The following is a 16,212-nucleotide window of genomic DNA, read 5'->3' on the forward strand; positions in this document are numbered from 1 at the left end:
CTCGTAGAAAAGGCATGTCTTCTCTATAAATATTTAAAAGATGGCATCTCCTGTTGTTTTTCTGGAGTGTTTATCAGATGGGAAAACAGCTGATAAGATGTGCCCTTGACTGTGAAATAGAAATAGGACGGGATCCTGCTCTGCGATGTTCTGGAGACTAAGCAGGTCAAGGCTCTTGGCACACCTGAGGCAGGGTAATTTGTGCAGCTGTCGAGACAACCTAGTTATCATTTTCCAGTGCTTCATATTTTCATCCTCAAAATTCAAGCTTTGAGAGTGAGAACGGGGAGCAGAGACAGTTGTGACTCGGCCACCTGAGGCCTTGCCCTTCTGCAGAGCGAATGGAGTGTTAAGAAACTGCCTCTGAAGTGGAAAAACCTCTTGAAAGGAGTCCAGAGGGCTCTTAGCAGGAACGCAAGGTCTCCTGATAGCCCTGAGATCTCGAGTAAATCCCTTTCACACCAAGGCACGGATATCCAGGTGACTTTATCCAAGATCTACCACCCAGTGGTGGATCCAAGTCTACCACCCAGGTGACTTGTGTCCACTGAGTCTCTTAAAATCCCCTTGAGCTCTTAAACCTCCACCGGGCCCTCGAGCTGTTACTCTTGAGCTTGCACCCGAGCATGTGAAACAAAGACATAGGATAGTCTCAGAATTAAAGATCCACCCCCCCACCCCCAGCTTCTGCCAAGGAGGGTTTTCTTTTGCATGATTACGAAACGTCTGATGAAGTAGAATAGCTGTTCCCTCAAGTTCGTTTTAAAACATGGTATGTCCTGTCATCACTGTCACCCAGTTTAGGGCAAAATTACCTTTATTTTTGAAGCAATATTGCACTACAACATCAGGTAAGGGGAAACTTAGCATGTTCATTATGCAAGGTGCTTGTCGAAAGATGTTCATTCTTCAAGGAAAACATTACCTTTAAAAAAGAATAGAAATGTTCAATCCTTGCCGTGTTTTAACTCAAGCCAATGGTTTGTCCAAGAAGGATAGATATAGACAGGATTTGGGGCAGTTTGAATAAGTAGAGCTCCACAGTGCTCAGGCACTGTGCTATCCTGTCAGTCTCCATCTGCATTTGCTTTGATCTAGTTTTCGAACTTGTGAAAATTTAGTGATCACCTGCATGGGCTCGGTGATAGAGAAGTTAGGGGATTTGTACAAGTGCATGCAGCTGAGAAGTAGGAAAACCAGGATTTGGACCCCGAGCTAACCAGCTCTTTTTTTAATTTTTTTTTTTTGTTATTTATACAAGAACTGGGGTACAGGCCAGAGGCGTGGGAGGGTGAGAGGATTCACCAGAGACAGAGTGGGGAGCAGAACAGGCAGACAGACCGAAAACACTGCTGAGGGGAGCAGCGGGCATGACAGGAGAGGTCTGCTGCGCTATGTGGGTATCTCCCTGGCCAGTCAGGAATCAAACCTGTGCCACAGAGGCTGTGGACAGCTCCACAGCGCTGTGCTCAACCCGCTGCGCCACTGGGGAGGCTCCTAACCAGCTCTTTCTATGACATTTTACTTCACTGGGGGTGGAGGCGGCAGCTGCTGTAGTACAGGTGAAGATAGAACAGAGGTGAAGGGAAAATGTGTGAAGTCTTTTAGGAAGCTGTGTTTGCAGACCAAAGTCAGGAGATCTAGTCCCAAGAAGAGTCATCTGTTTTTTGCCAGCAGCTAGAGCAGGGGAAAGAAACTTTCCTTGGCTCAAACAAAGCAAAAACATCCTTCTGGTGGTTTCTGCAATGGTGGCAGCTGTACATCCATCCTGAGTGAGAGCCAGTGGGAGTTCTGCTTGGGGGAAAGATTCAAAGAAGAGTTGTAATGAAATTTTTATAGATTTCCGGGGAACATCCCTAGTGAAGGCGAAGGTCACACTGCATTTCCTAAATCCTTTCTTGGCTCTTGTCTGTTTCTGATAAACTCCAGATTCCCATGAAGTCATGTTGGGAAAGGCGTGTTTGCTTTGGAATCTGTGCTGCTGAGAACCCCGCTTGTCATCTGCTAGGGCCGATGGCTTCTGTCTGCATGGGAGATGGACGCGGCACGCTCTACTTGGGCTGCTCCTTCTGGGGCATTCGGGCTGTTCTTGCCATCCTCAAAGAGATGAGGAAAGTGTTGCTTTTGTCAAGTTTAGGAGTGGGGTTTTTTTTTTAAAGATTTATTTATGCATACAAGAACTGGGGTGTAGACCAGAGGTGCAGGGGGTAAGAAGATTCACCAGAGACAGAGTGGGGAGCAGAACAACAGATCTACTGAAATCCACTGCTGAGGGGAGCAGCGGGCAAGGCAGGAGAGGTCTGCTGTGCCATGTGGGTCAGCTCCCTGGCTGAGGATTGAACTGCTGTAGTGGCTGGCAATAGCTTGATAGCGCTGTGTCTTTAACCCCTGCACCACCAGGGAGGCCCCTAGGAGTGGATTTTTTTTTTTTAAATAAAGACTATCCTTTAGAGCAGTTTTAGGTTCCAGCAAGTGATAAAACTTGAAAAAAAAACCATTTTGGAAGTTGACTCTCCTTTTACAGATGGGAGATTTTTAGAAGACCAATAATGGTTTAATTTACATCAATTTTTCAAAACTATAAGTCAGCTAAAATGGTGATAGGATGGCTGTTGATGTTTTTCATTCCTAATGAATGTAGATTTTGTAGTTTAGAAAGAAAGGGGTTAGCATGGTTATATTCTTTGTCATAAAGCATATGGCCTGGATGTTGCTAAGGGAATTAGGAATGGGATTAGAATTACATCTTAGATGAATTAGGTCTCCACTGGGGACAGTTTTGCCTCCCTGGGGACATTAAACAATGTCTGGAGACATTTTTTTTTGGTTGTTTCCACTATTGGCATTTGGTGGGCAGAAGCCAGGGATGCTGCTACACATCCTAAAATTGCCAGGACGGGCTCCCCCATCCCACACAGATCTAGTCCAGGATGCCAGCCATGGCAAGATTGAGAAGCCCATCTAGAGATGTCTCACTTGATTCTATAGGATTCTACCCTTTTGCGTTTCATTGTTTTAATTTTCTCTGTTTTCTCAGGAAAACCATTACTGCTGAAGTCATTTCCTATAGTGTTTCTCAGAGAGTATATATGCACATGTGTGGGTGATGGATTCATTTGATTTTTATGATCTGAATGATATTTATTATAGCTTGGTTGTGAAATATATCTAGATCTGGAGCTATTTTTATTCCAAAACAGATTTCCGCAGTGCTAGTGAAAATGTGTGTGCTATATATGAACACACATCTCTCTTTTAATTGAAGTAACATGGCATTATAGCAGCATGTAAGTTTCAGATATGCATCTTTATAAATCAGTGTCTGTGCCACTGCATTAGATATATCTTCATATCATGGGATATAAAGTTACTTCTTTCTAGATCATTTGAACTCTGAGCTCCTATGTAGCCCAAAAAGCAAAGGAACAGACAGGAGGGTAAGTTTGGCCACAAGATACCAGAAGCCAGTAGATGTGTGTCTCTGAGATGGAAGAAAGTAAGAAGGGGCAATGTTAGGAATTTATTCTCTGACCGCTGACCTTTCATGCCATTGGTGATTTTCATTAGCCAGCACTTGGGTTACTGACCCTGGTAGCACATGAGGCAGCCTCTTGGAGGCGGGTAGGTGAACCTTCCCGCACAAACTCCACACCTTGTCTTTTCTGCTTCTCTCAACTGGGGTGAGTAAGTGTGTGATTCTTCCTTTTGCTTCATTTTCACTTAGCAGGTTGTTTTTTGCAAGCCACAGGAATGAATCACTCTGAAAGCCTGGTAAAGGAAGTTGAATCAGCAGGCAAAACTCTTACTTGCTGAAAATAAATGGAAGAAAACCTGTAAGTTCACACTTTTATGATTCGCTCCAAGTCTTCAGGCAGGAGGGAAATTAAGTTGGGTTCACCTTAAAGTCCCTGTAAGTATTCTGAGTTTTTAGGAGTGAGGTTGGTTTTCCCTGAATTTATTGAGGTATAAATGCCATATAAATGTATAATATTTAAAGTGGGTGGGGTGAAAGGAGTCAGCTCTTTCCGTGTTTCTCCTCACCTGCCACCTCCTTCTAGATGAAAAAGAGAATCTGATTTTCTTTCGTCTGTTATTTTTTTGATTGTGAAAGAGGCTGTAAATGAGACATCTTTCTAGCTGAACTTCAGTGTCCTGCCCACTTTGTTGATTGTGAATTGCTTAAATAAACATTCCGTTGGGCTCTAAATGGGTTGGTTCATTCCTTAGGACATTCTCTGTGAACCCAAAATTAATTTCCTGTGTGGACAATTTGTGGGGCATTGGCTGACCTGGATATTCAATGACTGCCTCTGGATAGAGTTGGTCATGGAAGTTTGATCAAAGGTTGGTGAGGAAGCTGCAGTGATGCTCAGTCCCCCAAACTTGGGCTTCACACTTAGGGGGACCGTGCATGTCAGTTGGCAAGGGACATGCACCAAGCACTTAAATTCACCAGCTTGCTTAATCCAGATGGAGAGTCACCTTGAGAGGGTGATTTCTTTGCTCAGAGATGACTGCTCGCTCAGGACAGGCTGATGGGGTTCTGCACGGGTCAGCAGTGTCAATGCACCTGGCCTGGGGGGGTAAGGTGGGTCTCCTGTGGCATCTAGTTACCAGCTGGAGTCCCACCCACCCCTACCTTCCTGATACCAGTTTGCAATGGAGGATGTGCTGGGGGGCAGCAGGGAAGCCCAACCATTTACCCCTTGTGCCCTGAAAGGTCCCCCCAGTCCTCTAGAAACTAAACCTCTAAAATGAGTAACTACCCTGACAATTGGATGTGCAGAAGACTTTATTTGGTGCCCTGTGCTGTGCTCAGCCCTACAAATATGTTGTCTTGTTGAAGCCTCTGCATGGTAGGAGTTACTGTTATCCCCCGGGGTGATGCCAGCCATGGCTTGGAGAGCTGAAGTAACGCATCCAGTCTTAGCTGGTAGATGGGCTGGCACATCTCTTGTCAGGCCCCAGAGCTCGCATGCACATTTCTTCTCCAGGTTCTTATCTCAAGAGCTTATCACGGCTCCCCTGGCAGCCAGGTGCCCTGCTAGTCTGGAAGACCAACGGTGGATTTATCAACTGCTTGGACTTTCTCCCAGTGCCACATGAGACCACATGAGGCAGCGATTAGATTCAAGGTTATTTTTATGGCTTGTGTGCCCACGCAAAGGGTGTGTTGTGTCTAGGGCTCCTTCAACTGTAACTGGAAGTCTCGAGCTAGAAATTCAATATTTGCAAATAAGCGAAATAAAAATAGTGGGCTGGGCAGAGCTCCCAGGTCACAGAGTTCACGGTGACACAGGCCAAGTAGGCCTCCGTGACAGGTTTGGTCCTAGCGAGGAGATGTGGGACAGAGGGGTGGTTCTTTTGCTGACCACTCTGGCAGCAGCTCACCAAGGATGGCTGGTAGGGTCTCTGATGAATGGGTGGGGCCTGTGGGCTCAGTAGGGTCTGCAGCAGAAGCTCACCAAGGTCCTTGGAAGGTCACCACAGGTCATCAGAGGTCAGGATCACAGCCAAGGCGGCTGCTTCCGGTAGGTGGGGGAAGCAGAAAGATTCTGGGGCTGAGCTCCAGGCTTTGCTCCCTGAATGCTACAGCCTTAAGTTCATAATCATTTTGTGGGGTTCAGATTGAAATGGCTCGTGGACTTTTCTCTTGCTGACATTTCTTATTGACCGAGTTCATGTTCCCAGGTCCCCACGCCCAGGCTAGCTGAGTGCATCACATCATTTCTTGCCATAACTGAAATCATGTAAAAGTTTTCAACACTGAGGTACAGAGAGTACCCCACATTCAAGCATACTCCTTCTGCTGATGCTCCTGGCCCTCCCTGGCTTGCGCCACTTGGGCAACCATGTCCTCGCTGCCTCCACCCACTGTCAGGACAGGTGGGCTTGGCTTTGCCTGCTGTTTTCCAAGCCCTGCTTTTTGGCCAGACTCGCTGCTGAGCTTGAGTATAGATGCAGGTACTGACAGTCTCGGCCTGTGCTCTTGTTCTGACGCCCGATCTGCTGCTCCCCAAAGCCCACACCAGACCTCGCTGCTGCCCAGGGCAGAGGGTGCTGCTTGGGGTCCCCTCTCCATCTCAGACTAGCCGACCAGGGGTTTCCTGCCCTGGATGACGGAGCTCATCCTCCCCCTGTGGCTGGAATATCTAGGCTACAGATAGAGTTTTCAAAAGGTGAATTCATTCAGAGACCGGTGAAGAAAGACACTCTTCAATGCCAGGGGTGACACTTGGATTTCCTCATTCACTCTGGAGTTTTTGGCCAGGCAGGGAGAATCAGAAAATCCCGGCTGCAAATGTTCCCAGGTTCGCATAGAGACCCCAGCCCTGTTTTCTGGCTTGTCAAAGAGAAGCTGATGCTTACCAAGGCCTGGATTTTAAAAATTATTTGGCAGGAGTTTTAAGAGAATGGTGATAGTGACTTGTACCTTTTTGAGTTTTTAGCACCTTTATGAAAATGATTTATCAGTGGGGAGAAAGCCACGATTTTTGTTATGTGTGTTAGGAGACCATCGCAAAAGAATGGAAGTCCTGGGAGAAAGGTAGCCTCCTTTTTGGTGAGCTTTATTAAAACCAAGGGCAAGATAGACTCACTTCAGGGTTTTTTTTTCTTTTGGAATAAACAGAATTTCCTTGATTCAGTTGGCAGGAGGCCAGGAAGCGTGCCTGTAGCTCAGGAATCATCCCAAACCAAACTAATGGAAAAAGTCTGACTTGCTGGAGGCTGAAATTCAATATCTAGGAGGTGACATGGCTCAAGTGTGTGGGGTGTTGGGGGGGTGTGGTGTGAGCTGTGAGGGGGAGGAGGTGGGGCGGCAGGGTAAAAGCCATCTTAAGGGAAGCCTGAACTCCAGGCAGCTATAAATAGAGTTCTTACTCACTGGGATTGCTAAAATTCATCCTTTTAAAAAGGGCTTTATTTGACCCTTTGGTCAGAATTATGATATGATCCTATATATTATATTATGCCCGAGACTGGCCTAAAAACCTTCATTTTCCTTTTGATTTGAGCCAAGTTTAATTAAGAGCACTGCTTCACAATTTCATTAAATAATTGAAACACTTTCCTTTGAAAATTCACTCTGAATGAAGGCATTATGTGCAGAATAGTGCATTTTAAAAACCTTTATTGAGACCCAGACTTCACGTAAAAGGGTCACAAACGATGGCCCATGGGGACAGTGGGTGAGGAAGCTGAGTGCAATGGCCAGGTGATAGGGAGTGGTGGAGACTGTGGCTAACTGGAATTCACAGACCTGGGAGAATTAAGACTTAGAATTGTCAGGCCTGCTTGCTCTTAAAGAGAGGCCAGATGTGTAGATTTCTGTGAAATGCTCCGATTTGCAAAATGTTGGCAAGTAATGCAGAACATTTTGGTCTTTACTGTGTGGGCCTAACAAAACCTGACTGGGCCTTCTTGTCTCTAAATGGTGAAGAAATGGTGCTTCTTAATTTGGGAGCAAAGGAGGGAAAAGAAGTTCTGATCTTTTCCTTTGGATTAATTTTAACTTGCCTTCACAAAATATTTACCATATTGTGTAACAGTTTTGCGAGGATGGTGTTTAGGTTAAATTTCTGCATTTTCAGACCCTTCATTTACTCAGGACTTTCACCTATTCTTTGTTTTGCTGCCTAGTCCAGGGATAGAAGCTGGATGGTCTTGTTTTTTGGAAGGGGGAGGATTATTCATTTTTCAATTTTAAAAATTTACCCTTTTTTTGGCAGAGCTGTGGGCTTTGGGGGGTGGGTTGCCATCATACGTGTCTGCGTCATCCCTCTCTGTCACTCAGTATTCATTCAGCAGTGACTGAGTGTCTGCCTATAGAATGCAGGGGATGGCCCCGCAACAAAGAATTAACCATCGCAATGTCAATGGTGCTGATAAGAAACTTGCTTTAGAAACTTCCCGAATAGAAGCATTCACATTCCTTTAGTCCTAGGAGCAACTGGCTGGCTCCTCATTCCTGTCTGTAGAGATGAGGGGTTGGGGCAGGATCATTCTAGACCTACCCCTTGTGCCCCTCATGGGTGCCCCCGGAAGTGGCGAGTGGCCAGCTGCAGGTCAGCAGCTGCTCTGTCCACCAGCAGGTGCCTTTGAGCCTGTAACAGATACGTCCTGAGTGTGAGAGAGACGCGATCACTTTTGTGCAAATAGCAAGTAGAAGCAACCGCTGTTGCTCCTGACAAGGAAGCAGTTGTGGGGGGAGTTGTCGAGGCTAATTTATGGGTGGTTTTCTCCCTTTTGTTTTTTTATTTGCCATGGAAGATATGGAACAGGAAATTGGGCTCAACAATTGCCAGATTGTTCTCCCCACAGCTCTCACCCGAGAGTGTTCTCCCCACAGCTCTCACTCAGATCCTTGCCAGGACGGGTCAGTGCCGAGGGTCATTTGTGTGTGGACACTGTACTAGGCCACTTGGTAGCCTGTGAAATCCGGGCTCCCACTCACAGCTGGGAGTTGATTCTTTGTTATTATTTTTTTTTTAGATTTATTTATTTATTTATACATGCACTAGGTACAGTCAGAAGCGCGGGAGGGTGAGAGAATTCACCAGAGCCAGAGCGGGGAGCAGAGCAGGCAGAAGGACCGAAGTACACTGCTGAGGGGAGCAGCGGGCGGCAGGAGAGGTCTGCACACCATGTGGGACCCTCCTCCGGTGGCCTGGGAGCAGCCGGGGATCGAACCGGCGCTGCAGAGGCTGCGGACAGCCTCGCAACCCAGCGCTCAACCGCTGCGCCACCGGGGAGGCCCTGGGAGTTGATTCTTTAAAGCAAGCCCAGGAAGATCAGCTGGTGGCGCTGGGTTCCGAGAGCTGCCTTAGATCATATTATCTTTTGCTTTCCAGACCCTTGAGCAGAACTTTCTCGATTTCTGACACTTGCTAGTCTGTAGATTTTAAATGGACCCACTGCCAGGCAGGCTGGGGCCGAGGGATGGGGGCTGGACGCTTGGGAGGAGGCTGCGGTGGTGGGAGAACCACTGGCTGGCTTGGGGGACAGCGGGGGTCACAGCCAGGTTGTCCGCCTCCCCTGCCTGCCAGCCTCTCTCCTCCCCAGGACTGTGGGCCTCTGGCTCCAAGGACAGGCTCAGAGGCTGGAACAGCTCGGGACAGGAGGTCTCAAGGTCAGTCAGGGAGGCTGTTAGCCTCGGAAGGCAGCAGCCAGCTTGGCAGAGACCAGATGACTGTGAGACTGAGTCCACAAGATTCAGCCGCTCGGTGGGTCGGGAAGCCCAGTGTGGGGGCGTCCCTCGAGCAGTGGGCTCCTCCCTTAGACCAGGTGCCCTCAAGTGTGAGTTGCTGCCTTGTGTGCCCTCCGGCTCTGGACCATCCTGTGTGGCTTTTACCTGAGGTGAGCCTGGTAATAAACTTGGCCTTCTCGGCCTGTGCTCCGACTCCGTGCACACAGATCCTCCACCCATGTCAGGTCCCCCTCTACCCCCCCATTTTTCCCTGCCCTTCCGGCCTCACGTAGCGCGCTCTGCGTTTGTTAGGCGGTTTTCCGTATTTACTCGTTTCGCTTTTGATTAGATCAAACTCTTGGCTGACTTTCATTCCTTTCGGTCAAGTGCATCTCTGTGTCAGGCCCAGGCCGCACTGACTGACGCTCATTTCCTTCTTAACCCCTTAGTGCTGTGCCAGTTAGTGTTCGTTTGCGTTCTGTGAAATAGCAAAATTACCTGGAATTGTGGGGATGGACTTGCCTGGGTGAAATGATGTTATGGTTTATATATTTAATGTTGATAAGCTGTTCTAAAGGAGTGGGAGCAGCCGCTCTCCTGCCCGCCCAGGACCATGCAGGCCTCTTGGAACAAACCTGTCCCTTCTGGGGCAGCTCTTTCTACCTGCCTGTGTCTGTGCAAATGTCCTTTACTCTTCTCTCCCTTTTTATAATCAACCTGCCCTTTGGATGTAACTGAAAAAATGAGCAGGAACAAACACTTTCCACCACCGGTTAGCTCCGGGGCCTCGGAAGTCCGTTAAGCCCAGCCCCGAGGTCACTCTGCCAGGTGGGGCATCTGCAGCTCCTTGTCCGTGGGTGCTGGAATGAAGCCATCCCTGCTTGTGAAGGGCTAATGTGTCTGTTGTTATGGCTACTCTTCAAGGTTCCTCTCAGGACTGTTCTCAAGGTCAGGTGGCCTCTGGGGGAGTTGGAGTCAGATCTGCAAGACTCGAAGCTCATGTCCTGGTAGTTCTCTGCCCTCCTTGTCCCTGGCACAGTGCACAAGAGCTAATAAATAAAACGAATGAGCGCATTTAGGGTGGTTCTCCAGGGTAACATGAATTTGCAAAAAGGTGACCCTACCTTGGGATTTGTGAAAGAAGCAGAACACAAAGTCAGAGTTCTGGAAAATCTTTTCACATACCTTCGTCTGCAAAAGCAAACAGCTGCTCCAATCAGTTGTTTTAAATGAACTCATGCCCAGGTGGAAAATATGGCTTCATGATGACATGGTCTAGCTCTGGAAGCTGCCAGGGGCCCACAGCACCGGCGGTCAAGAGGGGGCATCCCTGGTGTCCTCTCTGCAGTCTCGAAGGTAAGCTCTGGAAAGCAGGTCAGAGAAAGAACCCCCACTCACTCTAGGGATTCCAGAAGACAGACGGTTACTTGATGATCCAGGAGATGAGGTCATTTTAGGGTGCAGTCATCTCTTTCACTCTCTGTTTTTACAAAGGAGAACCCCGGAGAATGTGTTAGATGAACCTTCACACTCCTTTAAATGCTCTAGGGGAAGCTGAGGACATCAGAGGGACATAAAAGGTCAAGGCCATGGTTTATAGGGCAGAGCTGGGAAAAGACACACAACTCCTGGTGACACGGGCAGATGGGTGCGGCTAATGCTCGAGTTCATCACGTCCTTGCCTTTCTGTTGCAGTCTGTCCTTCTGTCCGTCCCTCCTTCCTAGGCGAGCTGGTTCTGGTGTCCCGTCTAACAGGGAGAGCTGGCATCTCACAGTTACCTACTTATGTACTGCGTTCTCTGCCAGCCAGCACAGGTGACTGATTTGGGGGAGGCAGGTGAGGGACCCCTAGAAGGGCCACTGTTGCTGCCTGGGCAGAGGCTGTATCGGTGTTGGCAGAACAGCTGACAGAAGCTCAGGTGTGAGTAAGCTCAGCCTGGCCGAGACCTGAGGAAAGTTTCAGGGGTCTGCTGGGGGGCAGACTTTGGAGGAGAAGTTGGACAGGGCAGGCAGGACCAGAACGCTTGTGGTTCACAGGCTGCAGGAGTGATTTTATCTCAATGCAAAAGATTTTAAGCAAGGCCAGGAATTGGGTTTGCAAAATCAAGCTGGCTTCAAGGTGATACATGGACTGGAAAGGGACAGGGGTGGGTGTCGGCACCAGGGTGAGGGGACTAGGACCTCAGAATGGGGTGAGAACAGATGACTGGGTCCTTGTCCTGGCTGGACCCCCCTCTCTCCTCCTCCCCCACTGCCCCAGGTTTTACAAAGCCAGTTTGCTTCTCTAGCTACTCTAGCTACTGCTTCTCTGCTGAGTATTTGGGGCAATTTACAAGTTTTTCTGTGGTAGTCTTCGGATGCTGTGCCCCGGAACCCAGGCTGACTTTTACCATAGCTTGAGTGCATTCCACTTCCTAACCTATAGCGAGCTCGTGGAAAACTCAATTAAAAATCCATTTACCTTCGACAACTCTTATTATATCTGCAAAACTTCTTTGTCTTTGTTAACACATTAAACATCTGGTCACAGTTGGGAGGCACAGAGGGCAGTTTTGGGGTGAAAGCACATACTTTATCCTGCTCGCTGTAGAAAGAATTGTCTAATTTTATTTAACTAAACCACCAGTAACTCAGATAATGCGCCGACACATGCAATCAAGGTTCCAGAATTTAGGAGACTGCCCTGGAAATCACAACAGACTTTTCTTCCTCCCTTTGGCAAAAAATGTCACAGGGCAATTTATGTACCAAGTTCTCCAGCACTGTTTTAATCATCTCCTACAATCGGGCATGTAGAATTTACATTCTTAGGGCAATTCTGATTTGTTACATTCTCTCATTGTTTCAAGAGGTGGAGAAAGCTTTGTTCAGCTTCTCTCCACAGGGCAACGTTGAATTCTGAGAGGACCCAGTGGGGCAGGTGAGATGAGTAATTCATACCTACCTTGGCTGAGTGTCACAGGAGGATTTTGTACTGGTCTTCACAAAAAATGAGAAAAATCAAACCAAAAAAAAGACACAGCATCCATGTCTGTGCACACACACCACCAACTTAGCTCACAAAATTATGTCCCAAGGTCTAGAATCCAGAACTGTGCTGTCGGGTACTTGAGCCACTAGCCACGTGGCCGGTTCTGCTTGTCCTGTGCCTGTTCTGCTGGAGATGTGGAGTGGGCAGCAAATACCCAGCAGGCTGTGGGATGAGTATAGGAAAAAGAGTGTAAAATATCTCATGCATCCATTTTTAAAGGTGGCGAGGTCTTAGGAAAGGGTCTGTTTGCATGCTTAATGGTGAATGCACCCCTAAAGCTTCTATGATGCTGGTGTGCAAGGCTGGTGAGTAAAAAAAAAAAAATGAATGAAAAACTATGTTTTTACATGGATGACATGTTACAATGCTAGTATTTTGGGTTAATTCATAGATATTAAAATTAATCTTACCTGATTTGCTTTTACTTTTTAAAATGTGGTTGCTTCAAGGGACTACGTGATGGTGAACGGGGGGGGTTGGTGATGGGAATTTCATGGGGACACCTGAGAGGTGTACAAAAAGGAGGACTGATGTAAAATATATATCTACATAAAATAAATAAATATTTAGAGTGAGGCATTCCGTTAAGTGGTTGGCGTCCGTTCCTGAAAGTTTGATCGCTTTTGAGCTCATTCCTGCTCCTCTTACCCCAGGAGGCCCTTCCTGGCTGCTCCCCAGCCCTGCAGGTGCCCTTCTAGAAGAATTCTTATCTCCTGGTCTGTGATTGATGACAGCAAGGTGGCCTTCCCGCTTCTGGGTCAGCTCTGTCTGAGAACAGAAAGAGTCCGAGGAGTGCTTGAGATTAGGAGCCGCCGCTGAGTTTTAGTGATGCTCTCCACGCCCTGGACGGCTGCAGTGGGTGGGCCATGATGGCGCTGAACTCTCAGTTGCGACTTTTTGATGATACTTTTGTATTTTAAACAAAGCTTTTGCTCTTTTTCTGTCAAGTGATGAGAGGGTTGACGCCTTTCGGCCTTGCCCTTCTAAAGGATTCGGTCTGATCTGGGACAGGATGTCTCCAGGGAGACCTGGCCCCGCAGTCCTGAGGCCACGGGTTTCTTTGGTTTGTCAGAGTCTGTTGACAAACCTGTGTGGCATTTGCCGGGAAAACAAAGAAGTCTACGTTGCATTGAAGTCAGAGGACTTCTGATTGGTTTGCTGTCGGCAAAAGCAGCACTTGGGTGTCCATGAAGCCTGCAAGGAAGATGCCAGCTGAAACCCCCTGTGGGCTCAGGCTGGGAGTCACCAGTCGGGCACTTTGTTTCTGGGAGCTGGAGGGTGACAAGGTCTCACTGGGTTATTGTGGTGGCATGGCAGAGGCCCTAAAGAATGCTAAGGCCGGGGCTCCCTGGTGGTCCAGGGGTTAAAGACAGCAATCTGCAGCCACTGCAGCCGGAGTGTGATCCCCAGCCAGCCAGGGAGCTGACCCACATGGAGCAGCAGACCTCTCCTGTCTCCCCGCTGCTCCCTCAGCAGTGGATTTCAGTAGAGCCGCCTGTTCTGCTCCCTGTTCTGTCTCTGCTGGATCCTCTCACCCCCTGTACCTCTGGCCTGCACCCCAGTTCTTATATGCATAATTCAATAAAATAAATCTTAAAAAAAATACTAAGGTCATCTTCTCTCAAAGGGTAGTTTTTAGGTGATGTTTAGCAAACCAGCATTGTGACAGGTGCAGGGAACAAGGAATCTAATTCTTACACAACATGTTTGAACATGGCTTGCCACTAAATAATTTCAGAACAAATACTTGAATTGCAGTGAGTGTGAATTCTCGGAGCAAATAACTTTGGAGGCGTAGGCTGGCGTCTGTCGGGATTTACTTGGGGGCAGTGCGTTCTGTTTTGTGGACACTGTTTATCTTGTCAACTCCCTCCCTCCTTTTACTTTCCCTTCCCCCTCCCGTCTCCCTTCCTGTCCTCCTTCCTGGATTTGCCTGGACCTAGTGTTTCCCCCTCTTGGGGTAGCTGTTGAGATGAATGGTTTAAACACAGCATTTAAGCTGGTGTTTGCTTTGTGCGGGGCTCTAAGTCTTGCCCAAGCTTTCCGGGGCTCAGACCTGGTGGGAGAATCACAGACTCGATGAATTTGCAGAAAGGTGGTGGTGCCTTGAGGAACGCTTCCCCACCGGGCGGGCGGAACATGCCAGGTCTTTGGATGGCCCAGCCCTCCCAGCTCACATCCCGGGCAGGTCCCTGCACACTGGTGAGACCGAGAAGCTCCACAGGTGCAGGGGGTGAGGCTCTGTGAAGCCAGGAGTGAGATCTTCCTTCCAGACTGTTTCTGTCTGGCGATGGTTTCTTGGACGCTTGCTTGGCCTGGTGCTTATGGCATCTGCTCACGAGCTTGCGCAGTAGTTGCTTCCCTTCCATGAGCCTGCGAGTAGAAAGGGCTCTGTTTTGCAGAGATTTGCCAGGCCAGGAGGCTCTAGGGAGGCAGGCTGAGACCGGGGCCATGATCAGAAGCCGGGCCGGGGAGCAGGACCTGCTTCCTCGGCAGGGCTTGGAACCGACCTGTGCTTCACCCCACCCCCAACTCTGGCCCCCCCTTTTCTGTAAGGAGAGCCCCTCTGCCTTAAGGGGTCACCATGCAAGCCTTATAGCACACATGCCCTTGCTTCCAGCCAGACCAGGGCGGTGTCCTGAGTGGGAGACTGGGGCGGGGGGGTGTTGATTTGAGAGTGATGGAGACGTCACGGGCCGCCGGGCTGCCCCTGCGCCGCAGGCTGCACTACCTTTTAAAAGAAAGTATCTGTCCCTCCCCAGGTCTCTGTGGAACCCTAGCCGAGGTGGCCCGGGGGAAAGTGAAATGGGGTTTGGCGCATGAGAGCAGTCACTAGGCAAAATCTCCGTCTATGTCCAGCAGCAGAAACACACGGCAAGTGTTTCCAGGCCTCTCAGATCCCCTCGCCAGCCTGTCGCGCTGTGTTTGTGTTATTCTGAAAGGCTTTGTCATTGGACAGCACCCGAAGCTGTCATCTTGGTGGCTGGGAGGATAACTGGGTTCCTGTGCTTGAACTCGCCTGTGGGATCTTGGGTTGTCCAGCAAGACGTTCAGAGGACAGGCCAACGGAAGCAGCAGACGGTGAAAATCGTGCGGCGTGACTCCAGAGGGGCAGCAAGGAGACCCCAAATGTAGAAGCTGCCACGTTTCAGGAACCTGTGACCTTGAAGCGCTGTGGTCAGCTGGCTCACGTGACTGGCTTAGACACCGGAAAGCCAGGTGAGGACTCCCCTGGCACAAGGTCTCCACGGCGAACTGTCCTGAGCTGAAGAGGGCTGGCTTTGAGCCCGCCAGGGGGAGCCTCCCATGTGGCTCTGTGGCCTCAGCCTCAACCCACCTGTGTCTCTGCACCTGCAGGCAGCTCGGTGCCTGCGATGCCACTGGGCACTGATTGGGTGGGTTCTGCGCCTGGCAGCGGGAGGGATTGCATCAATCCTTACCCTTCATCTGGTGTGTCTGACCCTGTTCTAGATGCTTTTAAGTGAAACAACCCCTCCTAGCTCCCACAAGGGGGAGAAATCCTGGTGTAACAGCTCTCAGCCGGCCCCTCGCAGAGCTGCTGTCCGGCGTTAGGGAAAGTGACTAAGGGCTGGTGTGGTCACTGGCGTACGGCCCGTGATGAGTGACTTGATTTGTACATGTCTTCTCGAGAGTCAAGATGCTCATGTGACACAAATAAGTCGGTATTTCTTGTGTAAATGATAAAGACGAAACAAAATCCAGTGTAAAGACCAAGAGAGAGGACTTTCTTGGCTGACGTATGAGGGCGGGCAGGGGTGAGCGTGGCCTCTGAGATGACTGGCTCCAGCAAGGGAGTGCAGTCCCGATGGGACTCTGCCTGTTTTCTGTGTAGTTGTTCATTTCTTGCTTGGGCTCCTTTTATTTCCCATATGATTCCCATCTCATAAATTCACCCTTCACAGTATACAATTTTTTTTTTAAGATTTATTTATTATTTATTTATACAAGCACTGGGTACAGTCAGAAGCGCAGG

General features: G+C 48.9%; 1 protein-coding gene across 2 annotated transcripts in view; it reads left to right on the forward strand.

Moving 5' to 3' along the window:
• MYO10 (myosin X) overlaps positions 1-16,212 on the forward strand; it is a 192,320-nt gene that overhangs the window by 12,621 nt on the left and 163,487 nt on the right. Inside the window, exon 1 of one of the 2 annotated variants that reach the window (XM_037529095.2) lies at positions 9,161-9,357. The exons of the other annotated variant lie outside the window; for it this stretch is intronic. Coding sequence (XP_037384992.1) covers positions 9,187-9,357 — 171 coding nt within the window. The 5' untranslated portion in view covers positions 9,161-9,186. Of the gene's footprint in view, positions 1-9,160; positions 9,358-16,212 lie in introns of those variants that run through there. 2 annotated transcript variants of the gene reach the window in all.

The sequence above is a fragment of the Talpa occidentalis genome, unplaced genomic scaffold (assembly GCF_014898055.3).
Source record: "Talpa occidentalis isolate TD23 unplaced genomic scaffold, MPIMG_talOcc4v2.1 talOcc4.6, whole genome shotgun sequence".
Classification (NCBI taxonomy): domain Eukaryota; kingdom Metazoa; phylum Chordata; class Mammalia; order Eulipotyphla; family Talpidae; genus Talpa; species Talpa occidentalis.